Source organism: Megascapheus bottae, chromosome 19, assembly GCF_031878675.1.
Source record: "Megascapheus bottae isolate mThoBot1 chromosome 19, mThoBot2.hap1, whole genome shotgun sequence".
NCBI lineage: Eukaryota > Metazoa > Chordata > Mammalia > Rodentia > Geomyidae > Megascapheus > Megascapheus bottae.
Window position 1 is genome coordinate 4,969,779 of NC_143527.1, and position 19,212 is coordinate 4,988,990.

The window sequence follows — 19,212 nt, forward strand, 5'->3', positions numbered from 1 at the left end:
ATAATTAAGGCACTTTTGTCACTTTTTTGACATCTAAACATTTAGAATAAACAGGCAGACAGAATATGACGAGAAATACAAAGTAATAAAATAATGGAATAACTCGAACTAGCACAGAGAAAAGGAATCACGTGTAAACATATTAAATATTGTTTGTCAGCTGGGGGTAGGTCATGGTTTTTATTGGTTACGAAGGCATTCTGCAACTCTTCAAAGTAGAGTGGCACAGAACCCAACCTTACCCCAAACACGATCTCCAACGCATCACTAAGAAGCACACGGTTCCCGGAGATCTGGGAAATGGTGATCTTTGACTAACTCCGCCCTCCTGTCCTGAAAAGGTCTCACATCTTTGACCTGTAGGTGTACACACACCAACCCTAGCTTGAAGGCTGCCATTCAAATCACTACCTCTTGGTGGCAGAGGAAAAGAAAAGCCCTCACTTCTTTTCATCGTTTCTCATTTGTATTCATCTCTAAGGATCAAGAACCAAAACCTTTTCCTATGGCTTCAGAACCTAGTTCTTACAGAGGACAGCTTTCGTTCCAAATAGCTTAGTAATTCAGAATCCAAGGTTACTTCGGTTAATGATGAAGAATCGCAAGTTAGTGGTTAATACATGTTTCACATTTGATGCTCTTAGATGGAGTCTTCCCTACTCTTAAGTTCTCACGTTAATTAAATTAACTTTATTACATGCAGAATTGACATTTAATTTTCCAAATACAGGGCAAATGCAGAGTACTCAAAAATTCCCAAATGACTGGAAGCAGTATAAACATGTAGGCATTTCAGTATATAAGGCAGAAAGGGGATTTAAGCTGTTCTAAGAACTCAAGTTCAGATTTCCTTTTCAGTTGGCATTTGCTGAATTTCTGGATTCCACCAATTGTCTTTAAATTCTAAACAGGGAAAAACTACTTCCTCAGATGTAGCTAAAAAAAAAAATCCACAAAGAAAACCATCTGCCAATATTACCAGGAAAAATATGTAGTGAGAATTGAAACTCCAAGAGGGACCCAAAGGCATAAAATAAACCTATACCCACTTTTACTGTCCTTACTATCTGAAATCTTCAAAACAAACAGGGCTTGTAATAAGCAGATGACATTTATCTTTTTCCCATAATCAAAGAATAGAGATCAAAGTTTAGTTTCACAACTTTTTTGCCTGGTGAAGAGGTATTCTCATGTGAAAAAGAGGTGGCTGTCTCCGATAATCAAGAGACTGGCTCAGAAACTGATCAAAGCTGTGAAAAAAAGTTATTTTGTAAATTATTTTAGTCATACAAGCACATTTCATGAAAGTCCCAAAGTCTCAACAAAGTATATGTTTTGGCCTTGCTAGATTATTTTCATTAAAATGGCTTCATTTAAAGATCCTCTAGGAAAGTTGTTGCTGTACCAGAGAAAGAAGAGTATGTATTTGAAATGCTGATAGAATGGTTTTAGTAACCTAAACTTTGTTTTCACCTTTAATCTATTTCACATGTTAAGTCTGAAAGACATAGTTTGGGATTAAATCTTTAACCACAAAGATCCAATTTGGTTTTTGTAAAGGGATTTTTGTTCGACATTGGAACATCATGTACAAGTGTGCTACTGATGTCGTGAAAATGCTACTTCTGGGAAGAGGAAAAATACTGAGGTCCAGTGGAAACATTCCTGGACGTAGGGGTGACAGAAGCAGAGTATAAACAAATTACCTGGCGAATTGGTCCCATTCCACAGACGTGTTTGCTTGGAGAATGAAGTGGGTGGTTGGGGGGAGAGGGTGAGAAGTCCTTAGCACCCATGAAATATACCACACAGAAATATTACAGCTGAACACTTAACAAAAGGAGACCAGTGTGGAAGTACATAAGAGGGCAAGAGACTGGTGAAGCAGCCGTGAGGGAGGGCTCTCCACCCTAGCTGACATCTGAGCCACCTCCACGCTGCATTTGGAACAGCCTGCATCTACTTCCCACCCCAGCATTTCCTGGTTGAAGTCTGTCCTTACCACTTGCTGTGATGTGAATGTTGCTCCCTCTCAAATCCATAGGCTGTGGCCCTACCTACCCCCAGTGTGATGGTGTCTGGGGTGGGATCATTGAAAATGAACATACAGTGAGGTCGTAAGGAAAGGACACAGGAAGACATGGCAAGAAGGGGCCAACCGCAACCCAAGGGCAGAGCACTCATCCCACATCCACTCTGCCAGTTCCTGGGTCCTGGACTTGTCTCCAGAACTGTGTGGACGAGGTTCCTACGGTTTATGCTGTGATGGCAGCTTTTACTGCGGAGGGTAGATTTTCCTATCACGAGTATCAGGCCTTAACTCACACACACTGGTTAAGGAACATTTCACTGATGCATCAATAAGACATCATCTCAAATTCATTTGGTCAACCTGAATCTCATTTAACTTGAGATTCTTCTGGAATCAAGAAGTGTCTCTCCATCCCTCCCTGCCACCCCCACCGCCCACAAAGTCCTGGCACCTTGCGTTGAAGTACAGTGGTTGAATATAATGTTTCATGTTACTGGCCTCATTCTAGGCCAGGAGAAACTGGGGGCAGGGGGAAAAAGTACTCAGGTGCACAAGTAGACATGCCAGATAGTGATTCCCGGTGATGATGAAGAACTATTTTTCTTTCTTGTGCCAGTCTTGTGGTTGGGCACTAATCCCTGGGCTTTTGCAGTCAAGGCTAGCGCTCTACCACTTCAGCCATAGCACTACCTCCAGTTTTTTTATTGGTTTTTGGAAATGGTCTCACACTTCCCTGCCCCAGCTGGCTATGAAAAGCTATATTTGATAACCATTCCACAAAACACAACTAAATGAAAGCATGTACAAAGCAGTTCTCTAGAAAGGAAAACATGAGACACCAGCCCAACACTGACCCCAGCTATGGCCTCAGGCTCATTTTCCAAACTTCAGCAACCCCTCAGGGGGCATTCAAGCTGAAACCAGTAGCCTTATCACACAGACAAAACTGTGTTTAGATCGTGGAGGACTTCAGGGCCAAAACCCTACAAAGGAAGCTATCACAAAGAAAAAATCTAAGGAACCTCATAGAAATTCCCTTTAAGTCATTGTCCAACTGAAAGTTTTCATGTACAAAGTAAGACTTCAGGAACCTTAAACTAAAACAAATTAAGAAACACACTTTAAAAAAGAAATCTTGGGAGGAAAAAAAAACAGCAAGGAGGATAAAGTGCCAAAGATAAATATAGCAGCTATAAAGCACTGGAGAGAGATTACAATTCAAGTAGAGTGGCTGCACCCCAGGAGCAAGCAACGTGGACTGAGTGAGAGAAAATACAGCTTTTTCCTTTTACATCTTGGTCCCATCTGATATTTAATTAAAGACCAGAAGAATGTTAGTTTATTGCAGAGCAGAAGCTCCTACTGTATTTGAACTATTGGAGATATTTCAAGGGTCTCTCTGAAAAAACTAAAGTAAAACAGATTAGGGTTTTCCATAGTACAGCACTTGCCTAACAGGTGCAAGGCCCCTTAATTGCCAAAATCTAAGAAGTCCACTCTAACCAGCCTCTGGTTGACTTTCGCAATCTGAGAGAGCTTTTCATAGGGGACCCTTCTATGACTTGTCCACGAGTGGTTCTCGGGTTTCCTGGGTTTAAGTAAGGGAAAGTGCAGCCTTGCACAAATTTGGTTCTGGGAACCTGGCTACAAAAGTCAGCTGTAGAAAACAAGGAGATGAATGCTCACTTGGCCGGCGTTGTTCAGCAGTATCAGGACTGGGAAGTCCTAAGGCTCCCTGTATTTGTTCTCATAATCAGATACCAACAGGTGTTCATTCTCTCCATGCCAATGGCTCTATCCTGGGCTTCTGGATTTATCTAAGAGAACTGAACTGAATAAGGAAGTCCACTCCAGCAAAGTGACTACCTCTACCAGGGAGCAGATGGCCTGGGAAACAAAAGCCCCTATGGAACTGTGAAGTCTGGTAAGTGATATGTCTGGAAGCTGTCCAGTCGGAGGAAGGCAAAACAGAAAGAAGCCAGAAAGCAGCACTGTTAAAGCCACTGAATACTCATCAGCAGGACAGGTCACACGAAAGGAGGAAAGGAGGGAGGGTTAAGAATTTGAAGGTAGAAGGAATTGGCTATGTGAAGAATGCAATAAATTATGGAAGGTGTCTGCTAGGCTGCAGCAGGATGGGTCTTCTGGAGAGCAGGACATAGCTATCTACTCCAGTCTCATAGTGGTACTTGAAGGCTTCTAGGATTTGCAAGCAATTCCCAGGAACTTCCCTCTTTTAGTCACTATGAATGAATAACCCTAAAAAAGAAAATCCATCTGCAGGGTCAGGTCAATGGTAAGCAAGAGTTCCACTCTGGAGACTAAACTATCATCACTGATCCTTCCTGCGCTGCACATGGGAACTAGCCATGATGACAAAAATCAATTTATGCAAGTACTTGTTTCACTACAAAATGACGTTCGGAATAGTAAAAGTATATAAACAGTAGGCCGAATCCTTATCTATAGAACTTCTAAATGATTTCTGTATTGATACACTTATATGGCCTGGTCTACTTCCACAAGACTCCATTAAACAGGCAATATTCTTTCTAAAAAGTCATAATGCAAATATTTTGTCACTTGCCTAACCTTGAATATTTCATCCCTGTGATTATTTTAGTCTCTTTGTTTTGCCAGTCCTGGGGCTGAGCTCAGGGCCTGAGCACTGTCCTTGGGCTTTTTCAAGGCTAGAGCTCTACCACTTGAGCCACAGCACCACTTCCAGCCTTTTCTATGTATGTGGTACCGAGGAATCGAACCCAGGTCTCCATGTCTTAGACTGCTAGACCACATTCCCAGCCCCTGGTCTCTTTTTTTCAGTAGAATGTCCTCCTGACTCACTCATTATTTTGGCACATTTGCACCATTGTGCAAATCCTAAGTAAAATCAAATAATTCACTAGGATATTAAATAGACTACAAGGCAGATCTTGTGAACGAATTTTTTTATTTACACACTGTATCTAGAAGTAGATACATAAATTCTTATACAATTAATTTCCAAAAATGTGCAAGAAATTACTATAATTCTTTTACAAACCAAAACACATATTAAAATCAATGGACTTTGGATAGCTCATTCTGTGGTGTTTTCAGTACAAATGGTACACACCTGATTTGAAACATACAGGAAAAAGTGTAAACTACAGCAATCTGGATTGCAAGTATTAATTTCATGGCACTCCAACAACTATGAGACTTCTTTAAGTATGTATGCTATTACAAAATCTTTAAGAATTGCTCATCTCTGCAAGTAGCATTTGTATCATTTTTCAGAAACAGCAACTACACATATTTTGCTATGTTATGATTGGTCAATAAAAAGGATGCTTATAAAATCTTCCCTTACAAGATTAAAAAAGCATTAAGAAATCAATTTGATTATTAATGTACCAGTGCCTTTTTAATTTCAATTTAATTTATGGAATACAGTTCCTTCTAATTCAACAAAACTGTCTATTGCTGGTAGGGTGATTTCATTTTCAATCAACACTTCACATTCCATGCAAAATTTTAGACTAAAATCAAAACATGTTATTCTGAATCTTTCCTGAAGCAGTTTCTCTCAGAAAGGTGAAATGTACAGTAACTAAACCTAGATCCTGAAAGCACTGTTGCTAAGACCGACTTGTAATACTAGTAGACACTGCAAAACCCACAAACATTTGAGTAACTTGGATCCTGTTTCAATTAATACTGGCTCAGAAGTGGTCATCTCTGTTTTGTTTCCTATATGCCAATGATGTAAAGCTTTTGGCATGTAATTTTATTCAACAGCAAGAGGTTGTTCTGAACGGCTGGTTTCCTTACTACTTTTTTAGTTCTATGGTTATTCTCATTGACGGTGTAAGTGATCTAAATTTTCTAATTACTGCACCAAGTAGAAAGAGAACTAAGTTTTGCTAGAGAAGGGTGAGATCTGTCAAGTACTTCCTACAGCTTTCTGATCTGTAAAAGTGCCTCGGTGTCCTAAGAAGCCTTAAAATACTTCCCAGCTTCCATCATGTTTTGGGATCAAGTATGTCATTTTAAAATCTTGATCCAACCAACCATCATAATAAGTGGATATAGTACTCTCACTTGTTCTTAATGCAGATTTTTAAGTATCACCCACAGGTTGTATCTTCATCATCCAACATCACTTAAAACAAAATCCGAAGCTTTCACCAAATTGTGAGGAGACACACTAAAGGATGAGAGGACTTATCTCTTCCCCATGGTCCGCTCTTCCAGTGTGCTCCCATCACACTGGGCTGTTACGTCAAGCGGATCTCTGTCTACACAAAAGCAGAAAATGGGATCATACGTCTTTCAGTTCGTGAACTTAATTTCTTAGCAAGCTCACTCACTGCTCTCAAAGAACAATTTCAAACTGGACTAGAGTAGGGCACATTCCTTTATAGTATTCTGAATTAGGAATACACACACAAAAAAACATTAAACAGAGGTGTTTCGGATTAGAACATCAAACGTGCCCTCCAGAAAATACAATTTTAAAAATACCTGAATGAAGATAAGGGTAACCTTGACACTAAATGCATAAATCCAACACATAGCACTGTGAGAAAAACATAGCCTACATATCCATGAGACAGGCTGGGGGCAGATTAGAGACCTCTGTGCATCACAGGCTCCCATCCAAGGGGAGATGCGAAACTAGACAGGCAGAGAAGCCATTTTGACAGTTTATCACCAACACACAGCAACTCTGTGACAACACCTGACCTCACCAAAATTAAGTACCTTTTCCCCTTTAAGTCAAAATACCACCACATCATATTACAGCATTATGCCTTTTATTGGAGGATCCCAAGTCCATCTGAAGAAACACACAGAAAAGACAGTTATGTTTGGATTGCAAAGCCAGTAAGTTTGGCCCCACCTTCTCCCTTGTGTTTAATGAAAGGAAGTGAGAGAGGAAAACTAGAAGTCACAAAAGAAAGATATCTCAAATAACATGCTCCACTGAGATGGAATACTTTTCCTTAAAGCTTGTATAACCAGGAGCATTTTCCTGGGGAAATCTTTAAATACTGTATCACAGAATCAGGAACTGAATAAATGCTCTGGATTTCAAAATAACTAAAAATTATTAGGTGTCTTACTTCAATGACTAGCAGAGGAAAAAAAAAACCACTAGGGATGAGAAGCAAATTAAGAATTAAACTTAAATAAAAACCCTAACTTTAATTGACAGCATTTTTGGCAGGAAACTTCCACACAGTTGATATGATTTAACTATTTTTCTCACATGATGTTCCACAATTTCTAAAAATTATGGGTCAAGTTAAATGGGAGCAAGTGATCAAAACTAGCACCTTTTAGTGGTGACTATATGAAATAAAAACGGTAAAACAAGCTTTAATGGTCAAATCCATTTAAAACTATATCAACTTTAATATTGTAAGAGAATCCATTTATGAAAATTAGTTGTACAATCAAATTCACCGAAGAAATTGCTGAGTAAACTAAAGAAATCCCCCATGTAACATTTAAGCAAAGCTTAGATAACAGAAAAGTGCTCCAGAAAGTACGGCTATCTTTTATTTCTACAACAACAGTTCTGGTTCTGACTCTTTGACTTATGCCAACTTTGTACCCGAGTTGAAGGACAGAAAAGGCAACAATTTTCTAAACTGGTGGTATATATGTCTTTACAATTTTAATGTAAGGCCATTTATTTAAAAAAGACAAGATGAAAATGAAGGCAACAGAAAGATCCAACCGTTCACGATAAAAAAAAAAAAACCAATTAGCACAACCGTAAAAATATGAAGTGCTGTAAAACACGTTGTAGATTTGCATTCCATTAACCAAGATTATGCCAATTCCTAATTCTGAGTAATCTTTTCATAGTACGAGATTAACAAATCATTTTCAGTGTTTCATCACACACATATGTTTATTCAACACTATCATTTGAAAATGGGCCATTTAAAGACAGCAATTTTCATTCACTAAGTTTCATCCAACTAAGGGTTGAATACACATGAAATGTGCTTTTAATGCATAAAAATCACAGTGGATAGCAGCAAAGGACTAGGGGATTAAGGAAAATCTGATAATTCACATTGTGATTATTCTGCGATTAACGTAATTCACACTTCCAGAACCTCAAGACATCCCTTTTTAAAGAACCAAAATAAACCCACAACATTGTGCAGACACTTCCCCACCCCTAAAGAAATCATGACTCTTTTACACATAGAACTAAAACAGTTATGGCAGCAAAAGACTGTGATGGCGACGGGAAATTTGTAAACTGTATTTCAATCTCTTTTTCTTATTCCCAAAGTGCAGGACGCAGGGTTCTCAATCGTTCAGTAGTGCTTCTCCTGTAAATAATCCTTCATTTTGTTTGGCAAAGGCAGTTTCTGAATTAAGTCTATTCTGGTATACTGACGTATAACAAAACGACACAGGTACTGCAGAGAACGTACCTGCATGAACCGTGACACTGGGTTGGTCAGTCTGACGGGGTAAGTTGCAGATCCAGGCAACCGAGACCTTGAATAACAAAAAGCTCCATTTTCAGAGTCCCTGATTGAATGCTCGATTAGGTCTACTATAGACGTATGTCCCTCCACATCTGGCTGTTCATAAAAGCTAAATCTACCATTAGAGTGCTCGATTCTAGTGTGAAGTGTTTTACCATGGGAGCGAAAGCTCAGGCTTAAAAGGTAACGGTCATCCGAACTATCCCGCACCAGAAAAGAGCCATCTGGCACATTCGCCAGCTTCCCTTCCGCCTCCCAGCGTGTGATTGGCCCCCAATACCACCCTTGTTTGGCGAGTTTCTTCAGCTCCTCTGTCAGGCTTGTCACAGCCATAGGGCCACTACTCTGCACAGAGTCATACACTCTGGCAACCCCGGGAGCAGAGTTAGGATCAAAATTCAAATGACAGCGCACGCTTTCAGCCACATGGGCGTCGGGGCCGGTGAGTCCACTGAAGTTCCTTTGGATTGGATTATTCTGCATTGGAGGTAGCAACGGTGAGAGCGGAGGGACGTCCTCGTGACTGGCTCTGGGGCTCTGCAGCATGACTCCCGTGGTGCCCATCAGTAAGCCATCCACAGACTGATCCACAAAGATCTCTGGGCCAACGACTAGGTCCTGGTCCACCTGATTCTCTTCCTCTGCACAAGAGCTTCCTCCCTCCTGAGGGGGAATCGCAGAGACCTCCATGGGCGAGGAACTGTCCAGACAGTAGCTCCTCGGTCCTTCCAAAGGGTACATCCCGTCGTCTAAAGGCACGGTATACTGAATGTAGTCCTGAGGCATAAGTCCAATAACTACAGGCACATGGTCGTCCAGGTGGAGACGCAGGTCTCCCGTGGGGGAATCAGAACTCTTGAGTGGAATGCTTGGCTCCGGGCACACAGTTTCCGACTGAAGGTCGTGGAAATCCTTTCGCACCCCGTTCAGTGCTGGGCTCGGGCTGGAAGAGTGAACCAAGGCCTTGACGCGCACCTCCATCTTGATGCACGTCTCTTCCGAGTTTGTGGGCCGCAGAGGCCAGGGGGTGGGGCTGTAGTGGTGACTGCGGAGGGAGGTGGACCTGATGGGCCTCTGGGCTCTGACATCCTTGAAGACAATGGGGGCAGAGGAGGAGGAGAAGGTGTCGTCATCAGCAGAGCCCCCGGAAGGCGAGCTGCTCTTGCCTTTGGGCTTTTGCTTCACCGAGAGCCGCCTTTTCAGGGTGCCCATCAGACTCTCGCTCTTTGATCTGTTTTTCCCCCCCTTTTCATCCTCGTTGAGATCACAGCTGGCCATATCTTTACCATAGCAGCTACCAAACAAGGAATCCTCTTTTCCAAAGTCACTGCCTAGGGATGGAGGCTGGACTACCATGAAGTCAGTTTCTTCTTTGCTTTTATTCAAATTGAAAGATTTCCGAAAGGTTTTAAGACTAATCTTCTTCATTATGACTTGCTACCACTAATCCAAGTGGATCAGTGTCTCTCTGGAGTATTATCCCCAAACATCTGGAGAGGCTGCAAAGTGGCATCCATGTGGTTTTCAGGTTCATCTAACCTTCGGAGCCACTCTCTAAAAGGAAAAAAATAAATAACTTTCAAAAACAAACTCAACAAAAATATTTTTAGTTTCTAAACTTCCATGGAAAGTTTTATTTCACTGAGTTTAGCTTTAAATCTTAAGAGATTTTAAACTTCAGCTTCAACTCTTTTCTTCTGAATGACAACTCTGGGCAGCCATGGTAGCTCAAGCTTGTTCCCAGCTAATCTAGAGAATAGCAGTCCAAGGCCAGCCAAGGCAAAAGGTTAGTGAGCCCCTGCCTCAACAAACGCACTGAGTCTAGTGATCTGTCCTGCAAATCCAGCTAGGCTTGGATAAGAAGTCTGGTATTCTAGGCCAGTCTGGGCAAAAAGACCTTACTTACCTGGAAAAAAAAAAAAATCTAACAGAAAAAAGGGACAGAAGCACAGCTTACTTTCTATCAAGTGGAAGGCCTTAGCTTCAAACACACAGGCAGCATGGGATTTTTTTCTTCTTCTTCTTTTGCTAGACCTTAGGCTCCATTGAACTCTAGGCCCAGGCACTGTCCCTGAGCTTCTTTTGCTCAAGGAGAGCGCTCTGCCACTTAAGCTGCAGCACCACTTCCAGCTTTTGTGAAACATTTATTGTAGATAAGAGTCTCCTGGTGTTTCCTGACCAGGGTGGCTTCAAATCACAATCCTCAGAGCTCACACTCCTTTAGCAGCGACAGGCATGAGCCACTGGTGCCCGACAGCTTGGGAACTTTTATTCTGCTTCATTCCACAATGAAATTACTGCCTGTGTCACGGGGGTTTGTGGCAAATGTGTGATGGAGTTTAAAGAACCACCCGCATTCACCATCCTTCCTTTTTGTACCTCATGGTTCTGGGCTTATTATTCCTACTGTACAGGCCAGTGTTCCCTTCCTTCCCTGCTCTGTATAGACCTTGTTTATCTCAGACACAGCTCTGCCCACTGCCTTGCTGAGTGCTAGAAAGACACTCAAGAGGGAGAGCACCACAGAACATGGGAGTGACACAAAGTCCACTCATCCACAGCTTACCTGTATAGAAACAACACCTTACATGTGGGAAGTGGCCTAGAAATGTTCCTTGAGAACAAGGCCCACCCACCCCACGTTTTCAGTGCCTAGAGCAGAGGGAAAGTGATACAGAGTGCTTGCAGGCTGGGCTTTTTCACCTGGAGCTCTAGCCACTCAGTTCTGCAAATCAATGCAGTTCAATTCATAGTACGATGCAGGCCCCACCCCCTCCAGCAGCAGGAGGGCAGATCTATGAATGGAAATTTATAGTACAAATCCACGTAAAACATAATGGCAACAGAAGGTGGAAGGTAGGAGGAGGAGGGACAAACGAGCGGTCTGGGTACAGACGGCAGTTGGCTGGTGTGTAAATGGAATCTGCAAGGAAACTAAGCTTACTGAAAACCACTCTGATCAACAACCTGTCAGGATCAGCAGTATGGCCTCTTAAAAATCTTACTACCATGTACTACAGTTTTGAATACAAGGCAGAAAAAGCACAGTGCTTCTTCTAAATCACCAGAGTGTGAGCTACTCTCAAGTGGCCCCGTACGTCGTCGGTACGTCTCCCACCCCACGCACCTGCCTGGACAGCAGGATGGTCACCCGACTCGAAGGTGGTAAGTTCACAAGTACAAGTAACCCCACTGAACTTGGAATTCAAATGGTAATTCTTCCTCCCACCACATATCCACACGACAGAAGATCAGAGACACTACCACAACTTAGCAGCTACCTAAGTTATCTACTTGAAATTTCTTCCTTTTTAATCTAGACAACTCAATCCTAGTTTGCAGAAAACAGTCGAAGACTTGAAAGCCTATAAAAAGTCCTATTAGGCTGTATGGTCTCTATCTCTTTCCTTTATTTTCTAGGCAAAAATTACTCTGGAATTTTTAAGAGTCTCTGTTTTTCTGTTTTCATTTCTGAAAATATATGCCATCTTTTTATAGGATTACCATCTGCCTGATGCCTGAGTAAACACTGAATCTGCTTACTGCTTTTCTAATTGTAAAATTTTAAGTTTACATATACATTGAAAATGTGTAGATTCAAGGAAAAAGACTTCAGGCATTTAAAATGAAGAGTGCTTTACAGATATAAACTTTCACAAATATAACATCACAACCTCTCTTTTAACAGATGTCAATTGATCATTGACACACAGACAACTAGACTTCCTAAAGCAAAATAGCTGTATTATTATCCTCATTGAACCTGATGAACCTGAGTCTCAGAGAAATTTGCCTAATGAAGTTAAGTAATAAACACAGATGGCTAAAAATTTTCTACAGATTAAAGTTTCAGACAAAAGCTACTCCCCTCCAAAAAAAGAAGCTGAAGAAATGGTATTTTAATAAGTAATGTGCACTTTCCACTTAGATTGCTCTAATTCTTCTTTAAAAGATAGACCCTAAGGCTGGGGATATAGCTTAGCAATAGAGTGCTAGCATGCATGAAGCCCTGGGTTTGATTCCTCAGAGCCACATAAAACAGATAAAGCCAGAAGTGGGGCTGTGATAGAGTGGTAGCTTTGAGCTCAGAGACAGGGCCCAAGCCCTGAGTTCAAGCAAAAAGAAAAAAAAAAAACCCAAACCACTCAAACCGACATAGTTTATTCAATATCTTTTTTAAAGGAAGACACTGGTCTCCCACTTAAAATTAAGAGAAGAGCATATATTAATGTGTCTTCATTTAAAATAAAATGCTCAAGTACAGAAGTCTCTAGTTAGTGATGTTTATTGACTAACATAAACCAATTCAGAATGATTTTACAACCAAACCTGTAATAGAAGAAACTAGAAAAAGACGTACTTATAACACTATCCTGGAGGAATACAATATGAAAGCCAACATTCTGTGCAAAGAACACTTTCAAATGAATAAGCACACAATGAAAGAAATAACATCCAATCATTAAACACAAAATCGAACAAAATGACTAAAATATGTATGTTAATCTAAGAAAATAAAATGAATTAGATTCTGTTTATGGTATCTTCAAAAATGATAAACTAAGAAATACGAAGAATGATAGGAAAAACTCCTGAGGATAGTACATTTCAGTATACAGAAAGGTACATCTTGTTCTTAGATAAAACAATCTCTGATAAAAGGAAACATCAGAGTTTCTCAGAGAACATGAGAAAACAGCAGTGAGGTTAAACTGTATGCAAGCAGTAAAAATGGAGAAGTTATGAAGTACTAAGGAGAATAATCTGCACAGGAAAGTACAACACACTGGTGAAGAGACCCCCACCACTGTCAGAAACAGAGAAAGGAGAGATCTGCCAAGTGCATATGAAACTCTTGAGGGAAAGTGGGCCTTCATACACAGTGGTGAGCGTCGGACAGCCATCTGCAGTACTCATACTTCATTTCTTCTATCAAAATAAATTTCAGAGGAATAAAAGGTAAAAAGATTTTTTTAAAAAAGATAAAAAATTGGAGAAAAAATTTTAATCTTGTATTGAGATCTTTTTTAAGTATAGCCTGAGAGAAAAGATGGATCTGACCATTAAAGTTTATACAATTCTGGCTAATTCAAAAGCAGTATAAGTACAGTCAGAATTAAATGGAAAAATTGCAAAAGCTTATGATACAAAGTGCTGTGACACAGACTGTAGTGAAAAGTTGGTAAGCGCAAAGATCTTTTATAAGCAAATAAGCAACATTTACAGCACTTCACATAAAAGGACAGCAAGAGAAAAAAAAACAAGGCAAACAAAACGCAATCTGGGAGGAAAGGAAGAAAGCAAAAGATGGGGAAGGAACTCAGATGGCCAATCACTACCTAAGCTTAATTCTTCCCAGGGAAATCCAAGGCACCTGGGGAGTGGACACTCTGTGCTCACCGTGTTGCGCTTACACGGTTACGTCTGTCAAAACTCGATGAATTGCATATTTAAAAAGTTGATTTATGCTGGGTGCTAGTGGCTCATACCTGTAATCCTAACTACTCAGGAGGCTGAGATCTGAGGATCACAGTTCAAACCTAGCCCAGGCATGAAAGTCTGTGAGACTCTTATCTCCAATTAGCCACCAAAAAATTGGAAGGGGCACTGTGGTTCAAGTGGTAGAGTGCTAGCCTTGAGCAAAAGAGCTCAGGGACAGCTCCCAGGCCCAGAGGTCAAGTCCCCCCCCCCAAAAAAAGCTGATTTACGTTAAAATTTAAACCTCACTGAAAAGGAAACTTAAGTTAAAAAAAGAAGCTATTATCACTCGATTATTACATGCTACACATTGACTTGTGAGCAGGCCTCAGTATAAACTTCCTGAATACGCTGTGTCTTGTTATTCCTTGTTATCATATAGCACTGTAAAAACCACGATGGAGCCAGGTTGCCTGAGTTCACATGTATCTCACTCCCTCAGCAGCTGTATGTAGGGTTCAAATGGTTCATGGAGGAGATGGCCTTAAAACCATGCCTGGCATGCCAGGGGTTAGAGAGGCATTTGCTGTTGTAGGCAACAGTAGTCCTATCCCCACCGCGTCAAAGGGAGGCTAAGTGAGGCACAGGAACACTGAGCCACTCACCCCCAATCACAACTGGTCAACACAGTGTCAAGTCCAGTCACCACACACCTTTCACTACAGATCTCAAAAAACAAAACTTCAGGAACCAACACAACTATGTATCCAAAATTTTACTCGTTAAATAAACTATAATCAAGCCAATGGAACGTTATCCAAGTAAACAGGTGTCCAGGATACATCAATGGAAAAACAAAACCTATTAAACAAAATGCAAAATGATTCTACTTGTGTATTCTGAATGCTACATGTGCACATTACATGTCTCAAAGGATCTTCAAGGTGCAGTGATTATCCTTCCAAAGAAAGTGTAAAGGGAACAGGGAGCCTGCTGACTTTTGTTACTGGAGCAGCAAAGGAAAGTAAAGCAGTGCAAGTACAGGAGCAACTGTTTCAGTCACCTGGAGAGGCGACTCTGCAGCCCTCAGGACCAGCTGCATCCATGCTCCTTTATATAAGGAAGGCTTCACAGGCGGCTGTTAACTTAACCTGCCCATACACAGTATCCCTGCTCCTGCGTCTCACAGCCTTTCCTTCCGGCTTTAGTCATGACTCACAAGCACCAATGGTTCTGCACCCCGCAGCCACAGGAACCAACACCTCCACCAATGGAATCCCTAACATCCAACACTCCGCATGCCTGAATTCGTTCCGTGTAGCCATGGTTCCCATCAGTCACTATGATGTCCATCAATTCCCCTAGTTGGCATCCACTTCTTTGCCTTCCTCACCTCCCTTATTTTTATCATTATCTCTGTTTTGGCACTGACAAAATACTGCACTTTCTGGAAAAATCTAAAGCCTTGGAGACAAGCAATAGTTAAAGACCTTGAAGTATCTCAGAGTCCAGCACAGGAAGTAGTTAGCCATCAGCTGTGTGGCCTCAGGGAACCACTCAGAGGGGAAGCCTCCACTGTGCTGTGGGGACAATGCCTGATCCTGTGGATGGCAATTGTAGCACATGTGTGTGCACTTACCTAGAGACTCACCATCTTCACCTTACCAAAAAACCACCTTGGCTAGTTTGACCTTTTCCAAACCACAATGGACAACAGAAGCTGGGAACTCAGTATACTCTGAGTCATGTCTGAGGTGGAAAAGGCAGAGGTCTTTGTTGGTGGGAACCCCAGAAGTAACAACAGCTGGACTAAGCAGTAAGAAACTTGGTATTTCATTCATGTGATCTAACAAACTCTGGGCAAGGCATCTGTACAAAGTTGTATTGATGAGCAAGAAGCTGCAATAGTGTACAAAAATCTCATGTACAGCCAGCCGGGTATGGTTGCTCACACCTGTAATCCTAGCTACTCAGGAGGCTGAGATCTGAGGATCAAGGTGCAAAGCCAGCCCAGGCACATAAGGACCTTAGACTCTTATCTCCAATTAACTTCCAGAAAATGGGAAGGGGGGCTTGGCTCAAGGGTAGGGCCGCAGCCTTGTGCTGAAGAGCTCAGGGACAGCGCCCAGGCAAGTTCAAGCCCCATGACCCACCAAAAAAAAACAAAAAAACCCCAAAACCCTCATGTATCTACACATTTGATCTGTGTAGAGGAAATCAGTGCTCACGGGTGGGTAGATGTCTGCCTAACAAGAACAAGGGCCTGAGGTTCAAAAACTCCAGTACTGTCAAAAATAAAAAAAGGTCTGCTGACACTCCATCTCCATAGGGCACGTGTCTGACAGCCCAGCAATGAGAGGAATTCTAAAACAGGCAAACTGCAGTCCAGGCTCATGCTCTGGAAGGAAGCAAGACTCTCCCACTGCAAGCAGGGCTAGGGGGATGGCTCAGCAGAATACCTGCCCAGAAAGTAAGCTTTGAATCCAAACATACTGCCCCTCAAAAAATTAGAGAATGAAGAACTGAATCCAACAGAAGAAAACAGTATCAAGAGTAGAACTCGGTAAAATAGAAAACAGAGAATCCTTCACAAATTCTTTCAGACAACACAGAAGGAAGAAATACTCTGCCTGTGTATGAGGCCAGTAATGACTTTGATATCACAGCCAAACACATCACAAGAAATGAGAGAGCAACATATTCATCAACAGTGATGAAAAAGCTTTAACATCAGCAAACTCTCAGCAGTACATATGTGAGTGTATGTGAGTGTGTCTGTGTGCGCGTGCGCACACACAATTAACACACAATAGAAATACCATTCATGGTCATTCATGATTGTAGATAAGAATTAGACCAAAACGAAAAACAAGAAATGACAACAAAACCTCACAGTGTTCAAGCTAAAAGTAAGAACAGTAGGATATCTCCACGAAGTAAAGGGCAGCTATGAAGCCACAGCAACATCACCCTGTCCCACGAGGGCCCTGAACACTGTACCTGAGGCTGTGGACAACACGGGGGGGGGGGGGGTGTCTGCTCCAAGTCAGCCCCATCCCGTTTAACACAGAGCAGTCAAGGTGCATTCAGACTGGAAAGAGCCACAGCCATTCTCACTCATGAGCTGACACAATTTTATAAAAAAAACCAAGCTGAAAGGACGGCAATCAAATTGCCAGCAAACAAAACAAAAAAGGAATTATGATAATTCCGTCCACAACATCATCGAAGAGTAAAATTACTCAAACTTCTGAAAAGAAGAACATGGTACAGTCAACACTGCTGGCTAAGGATGCTAAATAATTGGGGAGACCCAATATTACTATTATGGCACTTTCCCCCAAACTGAAAACTGGTGTATAAAGACAAACAGTACCTATCAAAAAGCTATAGGCTCTTTGTATAATCTGTTATAGTTCCTAAAACGTATATGAAGATGCAGTTTTGAAAAAGAAGAAAGTTATACTACTCGATTTCAAGAGGACTTAAGGGGTTTGACCCTGGTGTAGACACGGGGTGCAAAGTAGTGGAACAGGAAAAGATGAGCAAATGAGTTATCATCACCTGGTCCAAGCAAAGTGCCAGGACAAACTAGTGAAGAAAGGACAAGCTTTTCAATTATTAGTGTCTTGAGACTCAGACAGCTAAAAACAAAACCACTTAAAACCCTCTCCTCACAACATACAGAAGATCAAAACAAGTCACAGACCTAACTATACAACCTCAAAAGAAGAGTTTGTATTATTGTAAGCAAAGGTTTCTTTCTTAAAATACCAAACCCACAATAGTAAACAAAAGAAAATCTGACAAATTAGGCATCATTAAAATAAAAAATATAATAAACAAGCTTTTGTGTTTAAAGAAATACAAGATTAGCTGTAGACCGGAAGAAAATACCAGCCTAGCATAACTAATATTTATATACCAAGTCCTCTACTTATGACGAATGATTCAATTTTAAAAATTAGTGAGCAACCAAGAGGGTCTAATCCTCAGCACAAGACAAAGGAAGCAAAGAGAAGGGAGAGAGGGGACTGGCTTCTTAGATCTGTTACTAAAAACAAAAAATGGCCACTGAACCTTTGTGTTATTAGTCATTAAGAAGATATAATTAAAACCACAAATGGATGGCATTACACATCCACTAAACAATAGCAATTGTTTGAATGAGTACACTGGAACCCTCCTAGGTTGACAACAATGTTGTAAAATGGGCCAGGTCTGTGGTATACTTCTGTAATACTATGTGAGAAGCTGAGATAGAAGGATCATGGCTCTAGGTTAGCCTGAGCACAAGTTTCCCAGACTCAACCTCCAAAAACAAACCAGGCATGCTAGCACAGGTTTGGAATCCCAGAAAAATTGGTGCTTGATCTTCACAGGAGGCCTAGGTAAGAGATCACTGTCTAGGCAAAAAGGGCTGGAGGTGTGGCTCCAGGGGGAGAAGGCCCTGAATTCTGAAGAGAGGGAGGGAGGGAGGGAGGGAGGGAGGGAGGGAGGGAGGGAGGGAGGGAGGGAGGGGTAGGGAGGGGAGGGAGGGGGAGGGGAGGGAAGGGAAGGGGAAAGGAGGGGAGGGAGGGGAGGGAGGGGAGGAGAGGGGAGGGGAGGGGAGGAGAAAGGAGGAGAGGGGAGGGGAGGAGAAAGGAGGAGAGGGGAGGGGAGGAAAAAGGAGGAGAGGGGAGGGGAGGGGAGGAGAAAGGAGGAGAGGGAGAAGAGGGGAAAGGAGGAAGAGAGGAAAATGAGGAAAAGAAGGAAAGAGAGTAAGAAGAAAGGAAGGAGGAGAGGAAATGAGGAAGGAGGCAGAGGTAAGGATGCACATAACCTGCCCCCTGAATTATGATTTAAAAAAACATTTGAGTTAAAGAAAATCAGATACATCCTAATCTCCAGCGATGAGAGCAACAAACAACATCTTGGTACACTTAAACAATGGAATTTGGTAGATATCAATAAATTCTGATATTTGTAGTCTATATATATCATGAGGAAACTTCATATTATTCATTAGTTACATACTAGACACAGGAAACAAAATGATATTTGTGCTAAAGGCCAGTAGTGTTCTATCACATGGCCACAGCTTCACTTCTAACTTTTTTTTTTTTTTTTTTTTTTTTTTTGCCAGTCCTAGGCTTGACCTCAGGGCCTGAGCACTGTCCTTGGACTTTCTCAAGGCCAGAGCTCTACCACTTGAGCCTCAGCATGACTTCCGGCTTTTTTCTATGTATGTGGTATCAATGAACCCAGTTATTCATGCATGCT

At 41.6% G+C, this 19,212-nt stretch overlaps 1 protein-coding gene across 4 annotated transcripts in view; it reads right to left on the bottom strand.

Moving 5' to 3' along the window:
* Positions 1–19,212, bottom strand: part of Socs6 (suppressor of cytokine signaling 6) — a 34,406-nt gene that overhangs the window by 2,468 nt on the left and 12,726 nt on the right. For 3 of the 4 annotated variants that reach the window (XM_090352966.1, XM_090352968.1, XM_090352969.1), the window contains one exon: positions 4,966–10,086. The exons of the other annotated variant lie outside the window; for it this stretch is intronic. In XM_090352966.1, coding sequence (XP_090209092.1) covers positions 8,356–9,960 — 1,605 coding nt within the window. In that variant the 5' untranslated portion in view covers positions 9,961–10,086 and the 3' untranslated portion in view covers positions 4,966–8,355. Of the gene's footprint in view, positions 1–4,965; positions 10,087–19,212 lie in introns of those variants that run through there. 4 annotated transcript variants of the gene reach the window in all.